Below are 20448 nucleotides of genomic sequence, written 5' to 3'. Positions count from 1 at the left end.
CAATATTCCTATTTTTGTGCCAATACCAGATTGATTTAATTCCTACAGCTTTGTAGTATAGTTTGATATCTGGCATATTAAGACTATCAGTCTTATTGACCTATTTTCTTCTCACTCTTTTATGCGACTAAGGAGATCTGTGAATTCAAGTCCTTTCCTGGGATCCGTCCTTCACATAATCCTGCAGTCCCATCCGAGTCCACAGGTTCCAAGAATTAGATTCATTTGAGGAAGGAGGAAACCCCACTTGGGCCTTTGCCCTAAGCTTATATTCTCCAACCAAGCTTTAGCAGGGCAGTGTGCACGGCAACACAAGGCCCCCTGCATAGCTATTAAAAAAGCTGGATTCCAATTTCATTAGATATTCTTGCAGATGAAATCCTTGTTTCTTCACAGCATTGGGAAAGGGGTAGGATAAGCACTAGAACAGAATGCGGGCACTCCTGGGACTCCGGCCATCATACAAATGGTAATAGCACAAAAATATCTTCTCAACCACTCCTTCATCTGGGTGTAGGATCTGCAATATATTCTCATTATCCCATCGCTTCCGCTTCTCTCCTTTTAGTTACTTAGCAGTGCCACGGGCTTGCCTGCACCTTCAGCATAGTTCAATATTTCCCTGATATCCTGAGACGCTTTGGGTCCCTTTCTCATAGACCCATGTCTTCAAGTTCTAAACCACTGCTGTCTAGCAGAACTCTCTGCAGTAATAGAAATGTTCTATATTTGCACTGTCAAATGTGGGAGCCCTCGGCCACAGGTGGCCACTGAGCACTTGAAATGTGGCAACTGTGGCTGAGGAAGTAAATTTTTATTTAATTTTAATTTTACTCTAAACAGCCATGTGTGGCTAGTAGCCACCATACTGGCACCCTAGTTCCTAACGAGGAGTCAGCAAACATTTTCTCTAAAGGATCAGATGCCGTGTTTCCCCGAAAATAAGACAGGGTCTTGTATTTATTTTTCCTTAAGAAGATACCCTAGGGCTTATTTTCAGGGGATGTGTTATTATTTTTAAGTACAGTACAACAATCTACATTTATTCAAATATAGTTAAGTCGTCTTCTTCTGGAACATCATAACTCTCCAAACCTCGAATTCCATCCTGAATTTCTTGTGACTCTATTTCCTTTAGAACCATTGGCCCCAATCTCTCATGTCGAGCAATAGAGCTGTCATGGGGCAGATGAGAAGGGCTGCTTGCCTTCTTTACCGCTCTGCGAGGAAATGCATGGGTCGTGCAGACATGCTGCATAGCCACGCCCATAGCTAGGTCTTATTTTCCCGGTAGGGCTTCTATTGCACAAATGCTTAGAAATCCTGCTAGGGCTTATTTTATGGGTAGGTCTTATTTTTTGGGAAACACGGTAGTAAAGATCTTATGCTTTGGGGGCCATACAGTCCCTGTGGCAACTAGTAGACTCTGCCACAGTAGGATGGAAGCAGCCACAGACATTACATAAATGAATGAGTGTGGCTGTGTTTCAATAAAACTTTATTTATCAAAATGAGCAACAGGACTAATTTATCCTGAGGGCTAGAGTTTGCCAACCCCTGTTCCAGGCTATCAAGTCTCTGGGATATAACTATGGTATCATATTAGTTTACTGAACTTAAAATTCCCACGTTTATTATCTACTTTTTAACCCATATTCTATGCATAGATATATATTCATAGGAGGTGAAGGGTATTTTTCAAAGACCCTATTTTTATACTGAATTACTAGGCAATACCTCCACGTAAAATTTGCTTTTTAATGTTCTCAGCAGTTATGAGTTGCACAGACACTTAGGGCCTCTTCACTTCCAAACCTTTATCAGAAGAGAAGTGCTCAGACAAACACATTCTTCCCAGTCCCCCTAAGATACAGTGGGTCTAGAGTCAAAAATCCCTGATTCCGGCCATAAGATAGCAACCCCACCTATTCTGCAGCATGATCTACAGTCAGTTCTTGCCATCCTATACCTTGCATTGACTCTCAAAGCCCCAGCTTAACTGGAGAAAGAAAGGAACACACTTCTCATGTCCCCGGTCCCTCAATGTCTGCATCAGTACATCACAGTCAACGGAGGAGGTTTCCAGACCTCTTCCAGTGACATCCTCAGCTACACAGGAAGCAGGGGGATGGGTAACACATAGATCTGACTCTACCACAAAAATACTGAGAAAAGTAAGTGACTGAGCTGCCCATGAGGTCTGTCAAGGCAGCATGACCCACGTGCTGGGTCTGGGATATAAGAGCTCGGACAAAGCCCTGACACATGCACGCCTGTGCCCCAGTGTCCTCACATCTGCAGCAAGACGTCCTCTCAGTCCCTCAGGTTGCAGGTGCAGATTAGACAAAATAGTAGGTGAGCATGCACCACAACAGCTGGCTCCCTTTCCTTTCTCCCCAAGTCAATGAGAATCAGTGACTTTAAAACAAGAATCTTGTAAAAGGTCGCATCATATAACTATACAAAGGAGTTAGAACCAAAACATTATTTGGCATGATACTTTTGTGCCCAATAACGACACGCTTCGTTTTCATTAAATTTTAGTAAAATATGATAGCTTGACCTTCACCAGAATAAAATTTCAAATGACTCATTTTAATTATTTTGGCAGTATAGATTTTACCATGGATTGCAGACCTTTCACATACTTCGTGGACCGTCATTATATATCAGCAGAGTAAAATGCAGAAATGTTCGAGGCCATCTGGGTTTGGTGACGCTAACAGAATCTCAGAGCGTGTAGCCACTTACTTGGACATGAAAGCGCCACATCTTATTCTTGCATCACTTCCCTCAGGGAACAGCAGTTCGGGACTATACAAGACATCGACCAGCACGGAGAACTCAGCCTGCATCATCGGGCTGAACTGTTGCTCCAAGGAGGCCACTACATCCTAAGGAAGAAAGCACCAGAGAGCCCTTGTGAAGACCTAAGTCAGATTTTGTCTTTCGAAGACATAATAGACCTAAGAATACTAGCCAGGAATGAGTTGTGGGAATTTCAGAGAAGATGTATCCTGTCTTCCCGGGGCACCAATGTCTGTGCTGTTAAGTATAGTCTGGTTTCATGTGTGAATACTGCCTGGGTCTATGTTTTTTTCATTTGCAAGATATGGGACGGGTGGATAGATACAAGATTTCTAAGCATATACATATGAGAGGAAAAGTCACGAAAGCCACTGTATGGGCCTCGCAGTGGCCAGGATTCTAATGGACATCATATTCATTGAATTGGAAAAAATTGGGGCATACTCCAGGAACAACATTGTGTCCCTGGTCATCTAGAACTGATCATTTCTCCTGATGGGGAAAGGCACTGATAGATTATCTGAAGCAGTACTAGTACTTTACAGCGAGGGGTTCCGTGATGCTCAATAGCATTTCAAATTATATTTTTTGATAAACCCTATTGGTCACCTTCCCAACATCCTTTCTTCCCCTCTTCCTTGCTAAGAGAATTCTTATGTTTCTAAATCAGGCAGCAACTTTCTCGGGGAGATGAGCCCCTCCGCTTAGGGTCAAGTTTGCGTAGTTTAAGCCAGTCATAGTTATTCCATTTCCCCCTCTAGCAAAAGGTCTAGGCATGACTATGTGACATGGTCCCTCCCCATCAATGAGCTGTTGGGTGAAGTCTGCTGAGTGAGTGGGGTTTATTCTGAGCTCCCTACTGCCCTCACGGCAGCCTGAGGGTGAGAATCCAAAATCAGAGGCAGACTTCATGTGACTTTGGGAGACCAGCCTTAAGCTGAAAGCCAACACACCTCTTTGGCTTTAGGGGCCCTGGCCCAAAATTCGAGCTGCTGAATTAACCAAACTCAGGGAAAGCCACAACTCCAGGGTTTCTTGCTCTATGAAATGATACAGTCTTTATTGTTTTAACACATTGACTGCCATGTGAGTTGTATTTAACTCAGGCTAGTTTTGACCCTGGGGCCTCGTGAAGCAAAACCCTGCAGTTGGTTCCTGAAAATCTTACTTGTTGATGTTCTTATTGTTACAATTAATATTGACAATTTAATCCTAAGAACGTGAATTGTGTTACATATAACTGGCAGACAGAAAACAACAAAAAGTAACAAATTAGAAAGGATTGTTTTGTTTTAATAAAATACCATAGCCCCAAGGAAAAAACGTTTGTTCTAGTGTGACAGTCAATGTGTTAAGCCACTTTTAGTTGACTATTGTATGTTTTAAAGCTGAAAGCATCCCAAATGACGTGTTTCTAAAATGAACTATAAACAATGATAATATCCTGAACATTCTTTAATAGTTAAAGCATCCCCCTTTTGTTTTTAAACTATGTTAGAAGACAAAAAAATAAAAAAAAATCAACTTCCCACATAAAGCAACAATTTACTCACCCATAGCCAAGGCATATTTTGTTAGGCAAAAAACTTCCAATTGCTTTATTTTTACTCTTAGCTACAGAAGCACAGATGGGGATATCACCCTCTTGATTTCTTATGGCTAGATTTCAGGAGTTAACTCATGTTTAATTCTTTCTCTTTATGCAAAATAGATCATTTCTACTGCAACTACTCTAATAAGATTTCTGAGAAATTTCTGGTAACAGTTAAAAGAGATTACTGGAAAGGAAATAACATAAAGGGGAAAACTAGATATTATATACAGGTGGAAAGACAGTATGTTTATCATATACAACCATATTTAATACAATGTCACAAAAAGGTCCCTCTTTTTTAAATTACCTCTTTATTTCGTTTACTAAACAAATGGTGCTCAGGCTATGATGTGAATTCCATCATTATTTCTCACATTGATCATGGGTCAACTATGCAACCTCTAAGTCATTGTCTGCCCACGTGTAAGCTTGGGATAATGACATTAGCAATCACAGCTTCTTGCTGCAAAGATTAAAGGTAAGTGCACAGAACAGCCTCTAACAGACTGGCCACTCATTCCTTGTAATTGTTAGTAATCATTATTATTGAGCACCAGTTTGCTACAATCACCACTCTGTTGTCAAATTCTGTGGTTACTTCTCTGTCCTCATCTTAATCACTGCTACATATTTTACACACTGGTTCCTACTCTTTATAACTCTTTCTGCCCTTGGCTTCTGTGACACCACACTTTATTTCCACCTATGTCCTTATCATTCCTTCACCAATTCCCGATAGCTCCTGGTCCTTTTCTTTTCTACATCTGTGCTTTCTTCTGAGCGATCTCATCCAATTCTATGGTTTTCATGTCATATGTATGCTGGAACTTCCCACATTTAAGTTTCCAGCATAGACATCTTTCCACACCACTCCAGACTCATGTATCCAACTGTCTAGTTGACATACCCATTTTAGTATCCAAATAGGCATCTCAAACTGAAAACTCCCCAAATAGAACTTCTCCTTCCAACTCTCCCCAACCTTTCTCTCTCATTGTTTCCTATCTTAGCAAATGCTACAATAACATCAAACCCAGAGACAGCCTTGATTCCTTGTTCCATCACCCCACAATACACCCATACATCCACCGAGTCCTGTGGCTCTACAACCAAATATATCCAAAATGCATCCACTCCTTTTCATTACAATAGTTACCTCCTTTGGCCAACCCATCATCACCATTTGTCTGAATTTGAAGCAAAACTACCTGACTAGATTCACTGCTTCCCTGTCTAGACCTTAGAATACACTCAAAATCCACAGTGATCTTTTGAAAGGTAAACCAAGTCGGCCTATCTCCTGCTGAAAATCTCCAATGATTTGCCGTTATGCTTAGAATAAAATGCAAATGTTTTGCCATATGTCTTAGTCTGTTTGGGCTGCTTTAACAAAATACCATAAACCGGGTGGCTTATAAACAACAGAAATTATTTCTTATTGTTCTAGAGGCTGGGAAGTCTAAGATCAGACACTGGCAGATTCAGTGTCTGGTGAAGACCTATTTCCTCGTCTATAGCAGGTGCCTGTTTGCTGTGTCCACACAGGGTGGAAGGGCTGCATGAGCTCCTATGGGCCTGTTTCACAGCGACACTAATCCCAATCGTGAGGGATCTGCCCCCATGACCTAAGAAATTCCCAAAGGCCCCACCTCCTAACGCCATCACCTTTGGGGTTAGAATTTCAACATATGAATAGTGGGAAAAGAGGGACACAAACATTCAGGCCATAGCACCATGGAAGTCTCTACATGATTTGGCCCCTTATCTCATAGTATTTTACTCCTTTACTCACTAAATTCTTGCTCCAGTGGGCTTCTCTCGGTTTCTCAAACCCATCAGCCTCTTTCTTGCCTACGCACCTTTGAATTTACTGTTCCCTCCCATAAAATTCTCTGTCCTAACATCTCCTCTTCAACTCAAATGTCACTTTGCTAGAGAGGAACTCTCTACTCACAGGATAACTCTCCCAGCATTCCCCGCCATGTTGTTTGCTTGGTTTATTTTATTCATAGCTGTGTTAATTGTCTAACATTTTATCACTTGTTTAGTGAGTTAGAATGTTCGTCCCATGAGAGCACAGACCCCAAGGCGCTATCTCCAGCACTTAACCTATGGCTAGTATAGAATTTTCACGAAATAAATATTTACTTAATGGATGCCAATCAGTGCATTAAAAGAAGTACCAGGCACACCGTCTCTATGTGGGTTGACACTCCCACCTACCCCTCCTCTGAGATGCTCTCCTCCCTTAGACTCTCCTCATGACTCTCACCCTCCTCCTTTCTGGCCCTGCCTTTTTTTCTCTCTTAATTTGGCCATTCTGCCACTCTCAGCCTCTCATAGGTGGGTTTTTTTTTCCCTCTATCACTACATTCTCTCTTTTAGCAATACCAACCACTATTTTTGCTCCAACTATTATTTCCAAATATATACTGAACTTGTAATACATCCAATAGCCTGTTAACCTAATTCAGTGTATTTTCAATGGTCACAGCCATTGCCTCTACTGTGTCCTTTCCACTTTCCTCTTACAATGAGAGTCTTGATAATGTCACATTGTCTCCAGTCATCAGGGCCTCTTAAGCTCCCCTCACGCCCTCCCTCTACTTATATCCAAGGACTGCTGACCCTTCCTGCCTTCATATTTGTCTGCAAAACCTGTTCCTTTATTTTATTCATACCACCACCTGGCTGAGATCTAAAGTAACTCCTAACTCATCTGCTTTCCTCTAGTCTCTTCCTCATCATCCAGTCCTACAAACCTCTATCTGCTTAATCACCCATAATGACATTTTCCCCTACATTTTTAATGACTCATACCCTTCAAGTTTCTCATACTCTGAATCTAACTTGTCTTTTTTTTTTTTTTTTTTTTTTTTGAGACAGAGTCTCGCTTTGTTATCCAGGCTAGAATGAGTGCCATGGCGTCAGCCTAGCTCACAGCAACCTCAAACTCCTGGGCTCAAGCAATCCTCCTGCCTCAGCCTCCCACGTAGCTGGGACTACAGGCATGTGCCACCATGCCCGGCTAATTTTTTATATATATATCAGTTGGCCAATTAATTTCTTTCTATTTATAGTAGAGACGGGGTCTGGCTCTTGCTCAGGCTGGTTTTGAACTCCTGACCTTGAGCAATCCGCCTGCCTCGGCCTCCCAAGAGCTAGGATTACAGGCGTGAGCCACAGCGCCCGGCCCTAACTTGTCTTTTTAATCCCATATAGCACTCATGTGATCTCTCATTTGTTCCCGTTCATGTCTGACCATTCTCCAAGCCAAAAGAATTTCCTCAAACCATACACCACAACTCAACTTCATGAAATCTTCCACTAATTAATTATGTGGATGGGAAGATGTCTGTTATGAGATGAACTGTATTCCCCCCAGATTTCATATGTTCTGTATCTTATAGATCTAAATATATCTTAACTCATAGCACCTCAGAATGTGACTGTATTTGGAAATAGGGACTTTAAAAATGTAATTAATGGCTGGGTGCGGTGGCTCACACCTGTAATCCTAGCACTCTGGGAGGCCAAGGCGGGCAGATTGCTCGAGGTCAGGAGCTTGAAACCAGCCTGAGCAAGAGCGAGATCCCGTCTCTACTATAAATAGAAAAAAATTAATTGGCCAACTAAGATATATATAGAAAAAATTAGCCCGGCATGGTGGCACATGCCTGTAGTCCCAGCTACTCGAGAGGCTGAGGCAGGAGGATGGCTTGAGCCCAGGAGATTGAGGTTGCTGTGAGCTAGGCTGAAGCCACGGCACTCACTCTAGCCTGGGCAACAAAGCGAGACTCTGTCTCAAAAAAAAAATGTAATTAAGATAAAATGAGTTCATATGAGTGGGCCCCAATCGAATATGACTGGTGTCCCCCTAAGAAGAGGACATTAGGGCATAGACATGTGCACACACACAGGAAAGACCATGTGAGGACATGGCCAGAAGTGGCCAGAAGACAGCCATCTGAAAGCCAAGGAGAGAAGTCTCAGAGAAAACCAAACATGCTGACACCTCGATCTTGGACTTTTGCCCTCCAAAACTGTAAGAAAATAAATTTCTGTTGTTTAAGCCACCCAGTCTGTGGTATTCTGTTATGGTAGCCCTAGCAAACTAATACAATGCCCAGCCAAAAGCATGAGTGAGATACTGTGAAAGTAATTTGGGAGTAAAGGTACTTGGATCATTCTGCCTAAAGGATTATAAGAGAATACTGAAAGATAAATTAAAGCAAGATTATGAATATTTAACTTACTACATAAAACTTTATGGTGAATTATGTTACCAATGTTATTACTGGTATTATAGTGTTTATTTTATAGTGTTTATTTTGATATTAAGGCCCACCATTCACTACCATACTATCAAAACATATTAAATAATATGTACTCATTAAAAAATAACTCCCAAAAACTATTACCTAAAAGCTATGTATTTACAAGAGTAATGGTGGTGGAGAGTCATAAAGTAAGACTTGGTTCCCAAATACAACTTGATATTTTCAACCATATTTTATTTGTGTGACCACATATTTTAAAAATCGCAATTTAGAAAATATCAATGCTATTTCATGCTTTCATTGTACCTGTAGCTTTTCAATAATATTTCTATAATCCCAAGCAGGGCCTCCAAGTGCTTCCTTAAAGCGTGGTCCAGAGCGAGCTGATAATCTCCAACCCATGGCTGCTCTCTGCACCATATTTGAATGGCTCTTCATGAAAAGAGTATTAACTTGGCTGTCCAAATCCACCGGAATGGCAATTCCACGATTTTTTGCTGAAAAAGAAAGATTTAATATTTCCCTCTTAATTTGACTAAAGCTTCTTATATATTATCCAATCTTATAAAATAAAAAAGGAAAATATATCAAATCTTTAAACTCTGCCATTAAACTGTTTTACATAACCGTAAAAGCTTTTAACCTGAAAGTATTTCAATTCTTAAGACCAATTAGTAAAGTGGGTTCATTAAACATTCAAGAACTTATTTGATTTCCTAATGATTAATGTTTGAAATGCACTTCATACAGCATCAATACAGAAAAACACTGCATAACAACAATGCAAATTTGTACTTTCCCAGATGCCAAAGAAAATAACAAAGCAGACAGAAAGCACATGATAAAATTCTGTCAATCCGTTCGTTAATTTAATTAGTGTTTGTGTGCATGCACATGCACACACAAAATTGTAAGCAATAAAACATCAAGGATGGAAATAAAAAGTAGAAGAGTGTAAAAAGTCTGCAATGGAAGGTGGCACATCTTAGTGCCTATCCTTCTTTCCAAGATCCACTGAAATTTATATTGTAAGAGGCTATATCACAATAATATTGAAAAATGAGAATGCTTGTCACAAGGAAAATAGAAATATTGAGGCATTTTTGTAAGACAGAATGAAGATGTTATTAGTCCCTCAGAGAAAGAGAAGAAACTGCCCCACAAGAGATTAGAGTTAGAACAGGTCTTCTTAAGTACATAGTCAACCAAAGAAAAGAGTGGCACAGGGTACGGGGGAATCGTCTGGACAACTCATTAAAGAATAACATCTGAACAGCTGGGAAGTTAAGGCCCTCCTCCCTCTGACTAGCATAGACAGAGCAGCTAGCAGCAGCAGTTTTTACCCAGAGTATAAAGTCAAAGAAATGTAGAAATGTTCTCTCAAAAAGTAGAACACCTAACTGAAGAGAATGCCAAGCAAACGTGTCAGGACTTGACAGAGAAGCAGAATAGAGCTTGAACTAACTCCAAAGATCATCAAATATGAGGTAGAATGGGGGGGAAGAGAGAAGAGGCAGCTCCAGCAGAGAGAGAAAATATATTCGAAACTCCAACCCCCAAACAAAGCCCCCGTTATTTTAGCATTTGCTGGTATTCCCAGCCTGTCTTCTGCCCCATACATGCACATACACACACCCTAAAGGCAAGTCTGCCTAGCATGTGTTCTGCCCCTCACAGAGAACTCCAGGTCAACCATGTCATTTATACAAGAATTCAGGCAGAGAAATAGATCCTCAAGACTGCAGTGGAGACCCATGCCAGCTACCTGTGCCAGTCATAATGGACCTTCATAATTATGAACACACCACCAAGGATCCACAAGGAAAACCAATAGCATTAAGGATAACCAACCCCAGTGAAACCAAGCCAAGAGCATTAAGAATAACTGACCCTAATTGAAGGAAAAGCAAAAAATATTTAAACAACTTTAATTACTGTCCTACAGAATTTGAGTATATACTGCAACCAAAAAACTAGAAAATCAGAAAAATAGAAAGACACCTTAGAAATTGAAATGTGATTGCATAAACAAACATTTCAAGAACTGGCTGACAAAGAAAGGATAGGAACAAAGTTGGTACTCTGGAAAAGGAAGTCAAGGAATACTCTAGAACATAAAGCATAAAAGATCAAAAGGGAGAATAAGACAGAGAGATTATGAAATAAAGAGGGCCAATCCAGGAAGTTAAATATCTAACAAACACAAGTTCCAGAAAGAAACAGCAGACACAAGGGAAGGGAAAAATTTGTTAAGAAAAATGATAGAAGACAACTTCCTTGAGCCGAAGACAGAGGTGAGTCTCAAAACTAAAAGGGCCTACTGTGTGTTAAAGAGTATTTAATAAGCATATTGGCCATATTCTGGTAAAACTTTAGGATGCTGTTATGGGTTGAACTGCATCTCCCAAAATTATATGTTGAAGTTCTAATCAATACCACACGTGAATGTGACCTTCTTTTGAAATAGGGTCTTTGCAGATGTAATCAAGTAAAGCCGGGGTCATACTGGACTAGGGTGGCCCTAATCCAATTCCACTGACGTCCTTGTAAGAAAGGGAAAGACAGAGAAACACCAGAGGGAAGAACACCACACCATGTTAAGATGGAGGCAGAGGCTAGACTTAAGCAGCTGCAAGCCAAGGAATGCCAAAGATACTTGGCAAACTCCAGAAGTTAAGAGAAAGGCATGGAACAGACTCTTCCCTGGAGCCTTTAGAGAGAACATGGTGCTGCTGCTGACACCTTGATTTCAGACTTTTAGCCCCAAGACTGTGAGACAGTAAATTTGTGTTGTTTTAAGCAACTCATTTGGTAATTTGTTATGACCAGCCATAGAAACTAAGGCAAATGGCAATTGTACAGAGAAAACCTCAAGGACTTCCAAAGGGAAAAGAGTATTCCTAAAAAGAACCTAACATCAGACTTATCATCATCAGCACTGAATGCCAGAAGACAGCAGAATAATATCTTTAAAGATTAGATAGACGTGGGCAACAGGCATAGTTATAACCCTGACTCAAGCATTACAAAAGTGATCCTTGTTACCAAAAACATTCGTACCCCCATAATACTTTGAAAATTTTTTTTTAAAAAATGAAAAAAAATGATTAGGTTAAAAGTTTTGAAACTGGGAGTTTATGTCCACCTAAACTAAAATCAAATCAGATTCCCAAATAAAAACATCCTAGAATATGTAAAGGCTCAGAAATTTTTCCCTGGACCCCCTATGAAAAAATTCTCCAAAAAATTGAGAAAGGAATCCAAAAACAAATGTCAAGATGAGTATAAGAAACTATGGCAACTGAGTGTGCACCTGAAGAAGAAAATAAAGCTGGGAGCAAATGATGAAAGGAGATGCATTAGATATTAATGGTTGAGAAATTCTCTTCTAGTTGGAAAGTTTTACTGTCATAACACTACATTTTTTATCTCAAACAGTTACACAATGGGAAATATTTACACAACACAATTTGTAAGCTCTGATAATTGATTTTTAATGTTTATCAACCTATGAGAATATTTATAGTTCAAAATAGAATACCAATGTCACAAATCATAACAATGGAAAAACCAATAAAGTTAAAATATAGAGTTGGCAAAAAAGAGATAAAAGTGCAAGAAATATGTTAACTTCTTATTTTTCACAATGTGGAGCTTATAGACATCATTTAGAGCTGTTAAATCAAGAAACAAGAGATACAAGGATCATATTTAAAGTTAAAATGATAGTCACCAGAAGACTATTTTAAATGAATTAAAATAGAAAGAAAGGAATAAAAAGAAATTGGATAGAGACAGATAGATAAGTTCAAGACCAGCCTGAGCAACACACTGAAACTCCCATCGGTACAGAAAACAGAAAAATTAGCTGGGCATAGTGGCACACACCTGTAGTCCCAGCTACTCTGGAAGCTGAGACAGGAGGATCATTTCAGAGAGAGAGAGAGAGAGAGAGAGGGGAGGGGAGGGGAGGGGAGGGGAGGGAGGGGAGGGGAGGGAGGGGAGGGGAGGGAGGGGAGGGGAAGGGAAGGGAAGGGAAGGGAAGGGAAGGGAAGGGAAGGGAAGGGAAGGGAAGGGAAGGGAAGGGAAGGGAAGGGGAAGGGGAAGGGGAAGGGGAAGGGGAAGGGGAAGGGGAAGAAGGGGAAGGGGAAGGGGAAGAAGGGGAAGGGGAAGGGGAAGGAAGGGGAAGGGGAAGGGGAAGGGGAAGGGAAGGGAAGGGAAGGGAAGGGAAGGGAAGGGAAGGGAAGGGAAGGGAAGGGAAGGGAAGGGAAGGGAAGGGAAGGGAAGGGAAGGGAGGGGAGGGGAGGGGAGGGGAGGGGAGGGGAGGGGAGGGGAGGGGAGGGAAGGGAAAACAGACATTTTTTGCTACCAACACAAAAATGGGTATCAATTTAAACAAGAACTCAAGCTGAAGTATTACAGGAATTATAATAGCTGCTATAAGCAACCTTAAACAATCAATTTCACCATTGTCCAGATTTGCCTAGTGAATGTTTTCCTAATATTCATGGTACGTTTCCCTATTCCAACGCATGCAGTGTCTGTTTATGTCCTTCACACACAGCAGTGCAAACTGCACTTTTGTCCCATCCAAAGGACAGCGGCCTCAACACTGCCAAGCAGCCCATAGTTTTATAAATAGTTAATCCTGCACCACGATCAAATCCTGGCGAGATTTTCGTCCTTTTTTGGCTGCTTTCACTAATAAGCTGGGTTTGCTCTAAACATTTGAAAATCAAACAGAAGACAATACTGCTTCTATGTGATTTTCTAAGCAACAAAAATAACAAAAATTATAAACCTTAGTGTTGCTCAAAACATATTACAAACAAGTTTCCACTGTTGTTTAAACAAATGGGGGAGCGGAATGAGATTTATCTACCCTTTAGGAATCAGGTACATTGACGGAACTGAACATCAAATAAGTGCTGTTGCTATGAACATGACTTACACAAGGAAGTGCTCAATGAATATTTTTCTAATGAAACCAGTGGAAATTTAGCTCAATGGCAGCACCTCTGTCATTAAGAAGGCCTTTTATTAGTGAGTTCAGGAAAATCTCACCCACCCCAGATTCTTCTGTAAGCTGTTGCCACTACATATTTCTTCATAGCCAGCACCATGGACAAACAAACCAGACTGAAAAGACTCCACTATCCCAAACTCTGTTGAAAGGTTTTTTATTTCTGCCAAATTTTGATTCGTATCATCCAGTCTCCTTTCTTAGCATAAATTGCACAATCTAAATTAGCAGGGTAAAATAAACCACTTTCCCATGCCTGAAGGTAAACTCTACCCAAGGGCTAAATCACAACTTCTACGCAATAAAAGAAAATTAACTATGCAATTGAGGAAAAGAGAATTTGAGTTAAAATTAGTCTACCATGTAGATAATGATAAAGTTTTTTCAAGCAATTGTAAAAACTTGAATATCTGTAAAGACATGGTCTGAAATAGATTCTCCATGCTGTCCAAATAGTATAAAGATAATCTGAAACCAAAATTGACAATGATGATTTAGCTTTCTTTTATTTAAAAATTAAAGCAGAAGAAAAGCAGAAAAGAAAATCGTGACTAAAGAAAGAAAAGACTTTATTATTTCACTTACTAGAACATTAATAACTAGAACAATATTTTTCAAATGCAGCAAAAACAAATCCAAATTTAGATTACTTTCATTAAGATTTTAAAATGCTGGCATATATAGGATGTCAAAATTGGAACTAGGACATATTCTTGGGATTAACTGTAGGTCATTCCCCAACCCTTCCACCTCTCAGTGAGAAACAGCTAATGAATTAACTACACCCAGCCATTCTTCTGGCCTGTAGCATTAACTGCAACTGTGTACTTTAATAGAAAGGGTCACATTAAAGTTTAAAATGTTTTAAAAAGAATTGTTCCTATTTCACTTGTAAGTTGGAGTGCAATTGAGATACTACCTTGTTAAGGATACGTTGTCAGAGAGTAAATATTTGGAGTCCTTAAAAAACTAACAGGAGAGAGGATGGGTTGTTATTAATGCACTTATCTTTTGTAGAGCTCTTCCTAGAGATAACTAGTTCTCTAAAATGAGCTATCTTTATTCACAGGTATTTTTACTGTTAGGCTAACCTTCTAATTAGCCTTGTAAATCTTGAAAATTCTCTGAATATGACAAGACTTTGCCATGATTTTAAGATGTAATCAAAATCTATTTCTAATTATTATTCATTAAATATTGCATATTATGTGAAATTTTTTAATTAGATGGAATTACTGATGATACCTGCCAGACCAAAATCTCTGAGAACACATATAATACAGTGATAGGTGCCATGGAGAAAAACGCTTAGATAGATAAACTGACAGGTAGGGGAAAAAGGCAACAGAAAGTGTAAGCATTAATTAGAAACCCTGGTTGGTTGTCAAGCACCACTGTACAGGTCCATGAGCATAGGAAAAGCTGGAGCACTGAAAGGTGTAATGGTGTAGGCAGAGTGGTACCTTTTCTGTACCATGTCAAAGTATACAGGATAAATCTGTACAGAGGCACTAGTGTTTTTAAACAGGAAAAAAATTAAAGATGTTAAATGCATCTTTCCTGTTTGGCACTGGATGGCACCTCAATTCATCCTTAAATTGAATAAAACATATAAGTTTTATGGGTTATTGAACAACTAGTATTGGCACACCTGACTAATCACCTGGAAAAAAAATAAAGTTGATTCTGTACCTTATACCATACAGCTAAATATATTCCAGATAGCTCACAATTTTAATGTTAATAGCAACACCAAACACACAAACACAAACAAACCAAAACTAGGAAATTTCTCCATGGGAATTCAAAAAACAACATCTCAGACTGATCAAGGCTATTCTGAAGATAAAAGAAAATCTAAAAAGCCTAAAAGAAAATTTAAAAATTCTGCATGCCAAAAACTACAAACAGAAATTCAAATGACAAATGACAAGTTAAGAAAATAATATTGTTACTTATAGGCAAAGACTTCCTTTTGTTAATATCTAAATGGTTGTACAAATTATTAAGAAAAAAAATTAGGAAAAATAAGCAAAGCACAAGAAGTGACAGTTCACAGAAAAGGAAATACCATCATATGTAAAGATTTCTTTCCTCATTCATAAGAAAAGAAATACACACTAAAACTATAATACTATTTTTACTTACAAGATTGGCAAAAATCTAATGCGCTGTATCATCAATGAGAAAGATACTCTCCCATATGGCTGGTGGGGCATAAACTGAACAATCTCTACAGAAGACAATACCTATCAAAATCAAAATAACCCAGAAATTCTATTCCTATATATTCTGTCTCATGTGCAAAATGACTGAAAACAACATAAATGTCCAACACTGGGGTTAAGTCAATTGTAGTCATACAATGGGATATTATATAGCTAGTGATAAGAGTGGAATACTCATTCATTTATTCATATTCATTAATTTATTTTATTCATGGAATAAATATACATTGAGTACCCACTGTGCTCTAGGCACTATGTCAGGCTCTCTAAATTTATAACAGATAAAGGATTTAGTTTTATTCCGCTTTATCATTTCCGTACATGTTATATCTACTCCCAACCCCCAATGTACTGGAAACTCATTGAAGTCAGGAAATATGGTTCAACACACTGCATTTCCCCAAAAATTGGAGGAATGCATTTCAGAGGAGTGCATGAGGAATCATTATAATGATTATAATGAGGAATCATTATAAATCATTTGAATAAATGAACAAATGAATGAATGAATAAATAAATAAAGTTGAATAAAGTAAAAAATTTGTAAGATACCATTCTCTTATAACTGCTTCAGATTTATAATATTTTTTTTAAATAATAGAGTTTCTAAAAACCATAATCACAGGGCTATATTATGTCAAACTCTTTATATGATCAACTACAATATCCTAGATGGATTAAAATGGGTATAATATGTTTATTTAATAGACAGTGAATTTCTTTTCTCAATGGGTTAATATTTTCTACATGTTCAAATTTTTTGGGAACAATTGGCTTGAAGATTAATGTTCATTATTTAAACCATTTGTAAAAGATATTTTACAGAATTTCCATTTGGAAAATAGATTGTATTGCCAACAAAGTACCCAACATTAATCCCCCCAAATAGTTTGAAGATTATGAAACATATGGAACAAAATTCTTTTTTAAGTGAAATAATATGGAAGTAATTCTTAGATGCTTTTTCTCCAAGTTCTATACTTTCTACCACATGCAATTGTATTTTATATGAATGAGTAAACTGAGGAACAGCAATTGACCAAGCACTTTTAAAAACTTACATAGCCTTAATAGCCTTAACATTTCTCAAATCTCAATGAACACCATGGCACGAATTTATTGCAGAGGTCTCTATCCTTACTTGCTCCCACCACCAGCCTTAATTTGTAATTTTGTCTTTTGACACCAGCAAGCCAAATTGCCATAGTTCTAATTTACATGTTAGGGCTTCTTAACATAGAATTTATCTAGAGAATGACAGCGATATCTGTACTTTACATGCCAGTTAGGCCCCTCACATGTAATGTCTTTGCCTGGGAATTTGCATTTATTATCATTTAAGAACTTCTATCGTCTTATCGATTTCAAATTCTATATAACTTAGGAGAAAATGTAGCAATGTTGGCAAATGTCAGTAATTTCTACAGATATAAATCATTCAAAAGCATCTCAGCCTTTAAAAGCTTCAGAAATTCTATCAGAAAAATCTAACCAGGTATATGTGGTAAATTCACAATTGATTGTGGTTTCGATTTTAAATGCTTATGAAGCTTTATCAGAAAAACTTAATGTCACATAGTAAGTACGCAACAGCTGGTAGCCTCAAAACATGAATGGTAATAAGTAAAATTGTAGCGAACTTCTGGTAAAAACTTCAAGGGAAAAAGAGAGAAAATATAAGAAGTACTTTTTTTCCTAGTGATTTCCCCAAAACCCTTAATTCGCTAGCTCCTCAACTTCTTTTTAAGTTATTTGAAAATCCTATGTATTTGCTTCATGGGCAGCTTAAATTACCATCTTGATCCATATTTTGTATCTTTTTTTTTTTTTTTCTTGAGACAGAGTCTCACTCTACCCAGGCTAGAGTGAGTACCGTGGCGTCAGCCTAGCTCACAGCAACCTCAAATCCTGCTGCCTCAGCCTCCCGAGTAGCTGGGACTACAGGCATGCGCCACCATGCCCAGCTAATTTTTATATATATATATTAGTTGGCCAATTAATTTGTTTCTATTTATAGTAGAGACTGAGTCTCCCTCTTGCTCAGGCTGGTTTTGAACTCCTGACCTTGAGCAATCCGCCCGCCTTGGCCTCCCAGAGTGCTAGGATTACAGGCGTGAGCCACCGCACCCGGCCCATATTTTGTATCTTAAAGGTGTAAAACATGTAACAGGTCTGTCTACACTGATTTGTGATAGCAGAGAGTCACAAATGCCTGCTAGCATGTCAGTGCAGAAGGGGTTCAGATCCTGGCAGGCTCTCTGCCTACCTGTGTGACCTTGCACAAGCTGCCTAACCTTGATAACCTCATTTCCCTATGTATAAAATAGGTCTAAGAATTATGCCCATATCATACAGTTCCCCAAACTGCCCAACACTCAATAAACGCCTGCTGCTCTCAGCAAGGCGCTGACTTCGTAAGTGCTTTGGCTGATTTTTACTACCTTTTGTATTTGATGTACAAATAAGGAAGAGAATGAAGTATTTTTGATAATGATAGATGAGTTGAGCTAATGTACTTGAGAGCACTTTACAAATCATGAAGTGTTATGTAAATGTAACTATAATTGATATTTGCATTGACAGCAATGTGTTTACCAATCTGTAAATGCACTGAAAATTTGCTTTATAAACAAAGTGCACTCTTGACTTTGTTATATTTTAAATATGTATACCCTTTGTTCTCTTTAATATTATAAACCCTTACATATTTGAATTGTGTTAAATTTTAGTGCCTCTATGTATTTTTAAAGAGTTGCTGAAACACAAATAATTTTGCACCTAAGTTGTAAAACTTCAGGCAGATCCCTACCCAGTGTTAAACAAAGTTTACTGGAGGCAATTGCTTTGGACTAGCCTCTTGCACTAGGAGCCAGCAAACCAGACCAAACCGGAATGGAGTCATTCATGCCAGGCTCTGGCCAGAAAATCAAACCGAACTCTAAAGCGAAAATAGGAGATTCACAGCAACCAATCAAAGGGCCCGGCTTGGCAGGATAAGGAAGTCCCCTCTGCTTTAACCCTATAAGCAAAGTAACTTTGAAAAGACCAACCCAATTCTTGTTCCCTGTTTCTGCTTTCTTCAGACCTATTGTCTATAAAACAATCGAGGTGCTGCTGGATTCTGGAATCGCAAATAAAAGCCAATTACATTTTTAAAGTAAGTTTGTTGTAATTTTGTCTTTTGACGCCAGCAAGCCAGATTGCCATAGTTCTAATTTACATGTTAGGGCTTCTTAACATAGAACCTCTGAGGAAACATAACCAAACTTAAACTTCATACTCAGAGAAACTAGGATTTCAAACCCACCTCAACTACGTATTATTCGGGCAAGTTATCTAACCTTTCTAAGCCCAAATTCCACTATCTTCAAAACACTCAGCATACAGATTACTGTCAGTCAGCAAACACTTATTAACCTGCTTAGTCAGCCCCACACACTTTCAGGCCCCAGAGGTGAAAAAAACAAAGTCCCTGTTTTCATAGTTCACATTCTAAAGGGGGAAGTAGACAAAAAAGAAGCAATGAACAAACAAATTAACAAGATGCTTTCAAATGATGATAAGTGCTAAAGGGAAAATAAAATTGTATGATATGATAAGGGGCAAGAAGAAACTGAGACATTGTATATGGAGAGTGTTCTGGAGTATATCACTGAGTACTTGCTTACATTCTAACTGAGATCTGATTGACAGGAAGGAAACCAGCAAGTGACAACCTGGGGTAAGAGCGTCCAGATAGAGGGAACAATACATGCATACACCCTAAGGTGAGAAAATCGCCTGATGCAGATGAAAGACATAGAAAGGGGGCAGGTGTGGGTGGGGCAGAGCTAAGGAGGTGATGGGGAAAAGGTAGGACTAGATGAAGCTCAGATGATTAAAATCTTTGTAAGCCCTGGAAAAGAGTACAAATTTTCAGTGCAACGGATAGTTTTAAGTGGGTGAGTGATATGCTCCCATTTACATTTTAAGATCGCTCTAATTGCTGTGCAAGGAATGGACTGCAGTGGGGAATTCAGTAAGAGACTCTTCCATAATCCAGTCCATCGATGGCAGAACAAGAGAAAGGAAAAAAAAGACATATTTTGGAAGCGGGACCAACAGAATCTGCTGTTGTGTTTAATAGGAGTGAATGGAAAGGAAGAATCAATTGTGATCCTTAAAGTTTTAAAAGAGTACTAATTGTAAAACAGTTATTTCTTTAAAGTAGGACAGAAATCTGCCTCTTGCAGCTGCCCTATATTATTATAGTTATAATCACATCCCTGTGAAAGAAGCCCATGGCTCACCTTCAAATGTTTGAAGGGAATTATTATGTTCCTCCTCCGAGGAATATTTCTTTGTCTAAAGATTTCGCATTTTCAATCAATTACTCAAGCGAGGTGGTTTTAGATCCCTTTACTATCGCGAGTGTTCCCTTGTGAATGCGTTTCACTTCGGTCTTGTGTTTTTCCGCGACCCATTCACCAACAACCAACAAAGCACGCAGTCTAATCAACACAGAGCAGAACCTGC

General features: G+C 38.9%; 1 protein-coding gene across 1 annotated transcript in view; it reads right to left on the bottom strand.

Moving 5' to 3' along the window:
* ITPR2 (inositol 1,4,5-trisphosphate receptor type 2) overlaps positions 1 to 20448 on the bottom strand; it is a 467092-nt gene that overhangs the window by 218244 nt on the left and 228400 nt on the right. Inside the window, exons 35-36 of the mRNA XM_012739535.3 lie at positions 8989 to 9179; positions 2752 to 2894 (exon numbers count right to left, since the gene is read on the bottom strand). Coding sequence (XP_012594989.3) covers positions 2752 to 2894; positions 8989 to 9179 — 334 coding nt within the window. The remainder of the gene's footprint in view (positions 1 to 2751; positions 2895 to 8988; positions 9180 to 20448) is intronic.

This window comes from Microcebus murinus, chromosome 10 (genome assembly GCF_040939455.1).
Source record: "Microcebus murinus isolate Inina chromosome 10, M.murinus_Inina_mat1.0, whole genome shotgun sequence".
In the NCBI taxonomy this organism is placed as follows: Eukaryota; Metazoa; Chordata; class Mammalia; order Primates; family Cheirogaleidae; genus Microcebus; species Microcebus murinus.
The sequence above is the reverse complement of the archived record's forward strand: the minus strand, read 5'-3'. Positions and strand labels throughout refer to the sequence as shown.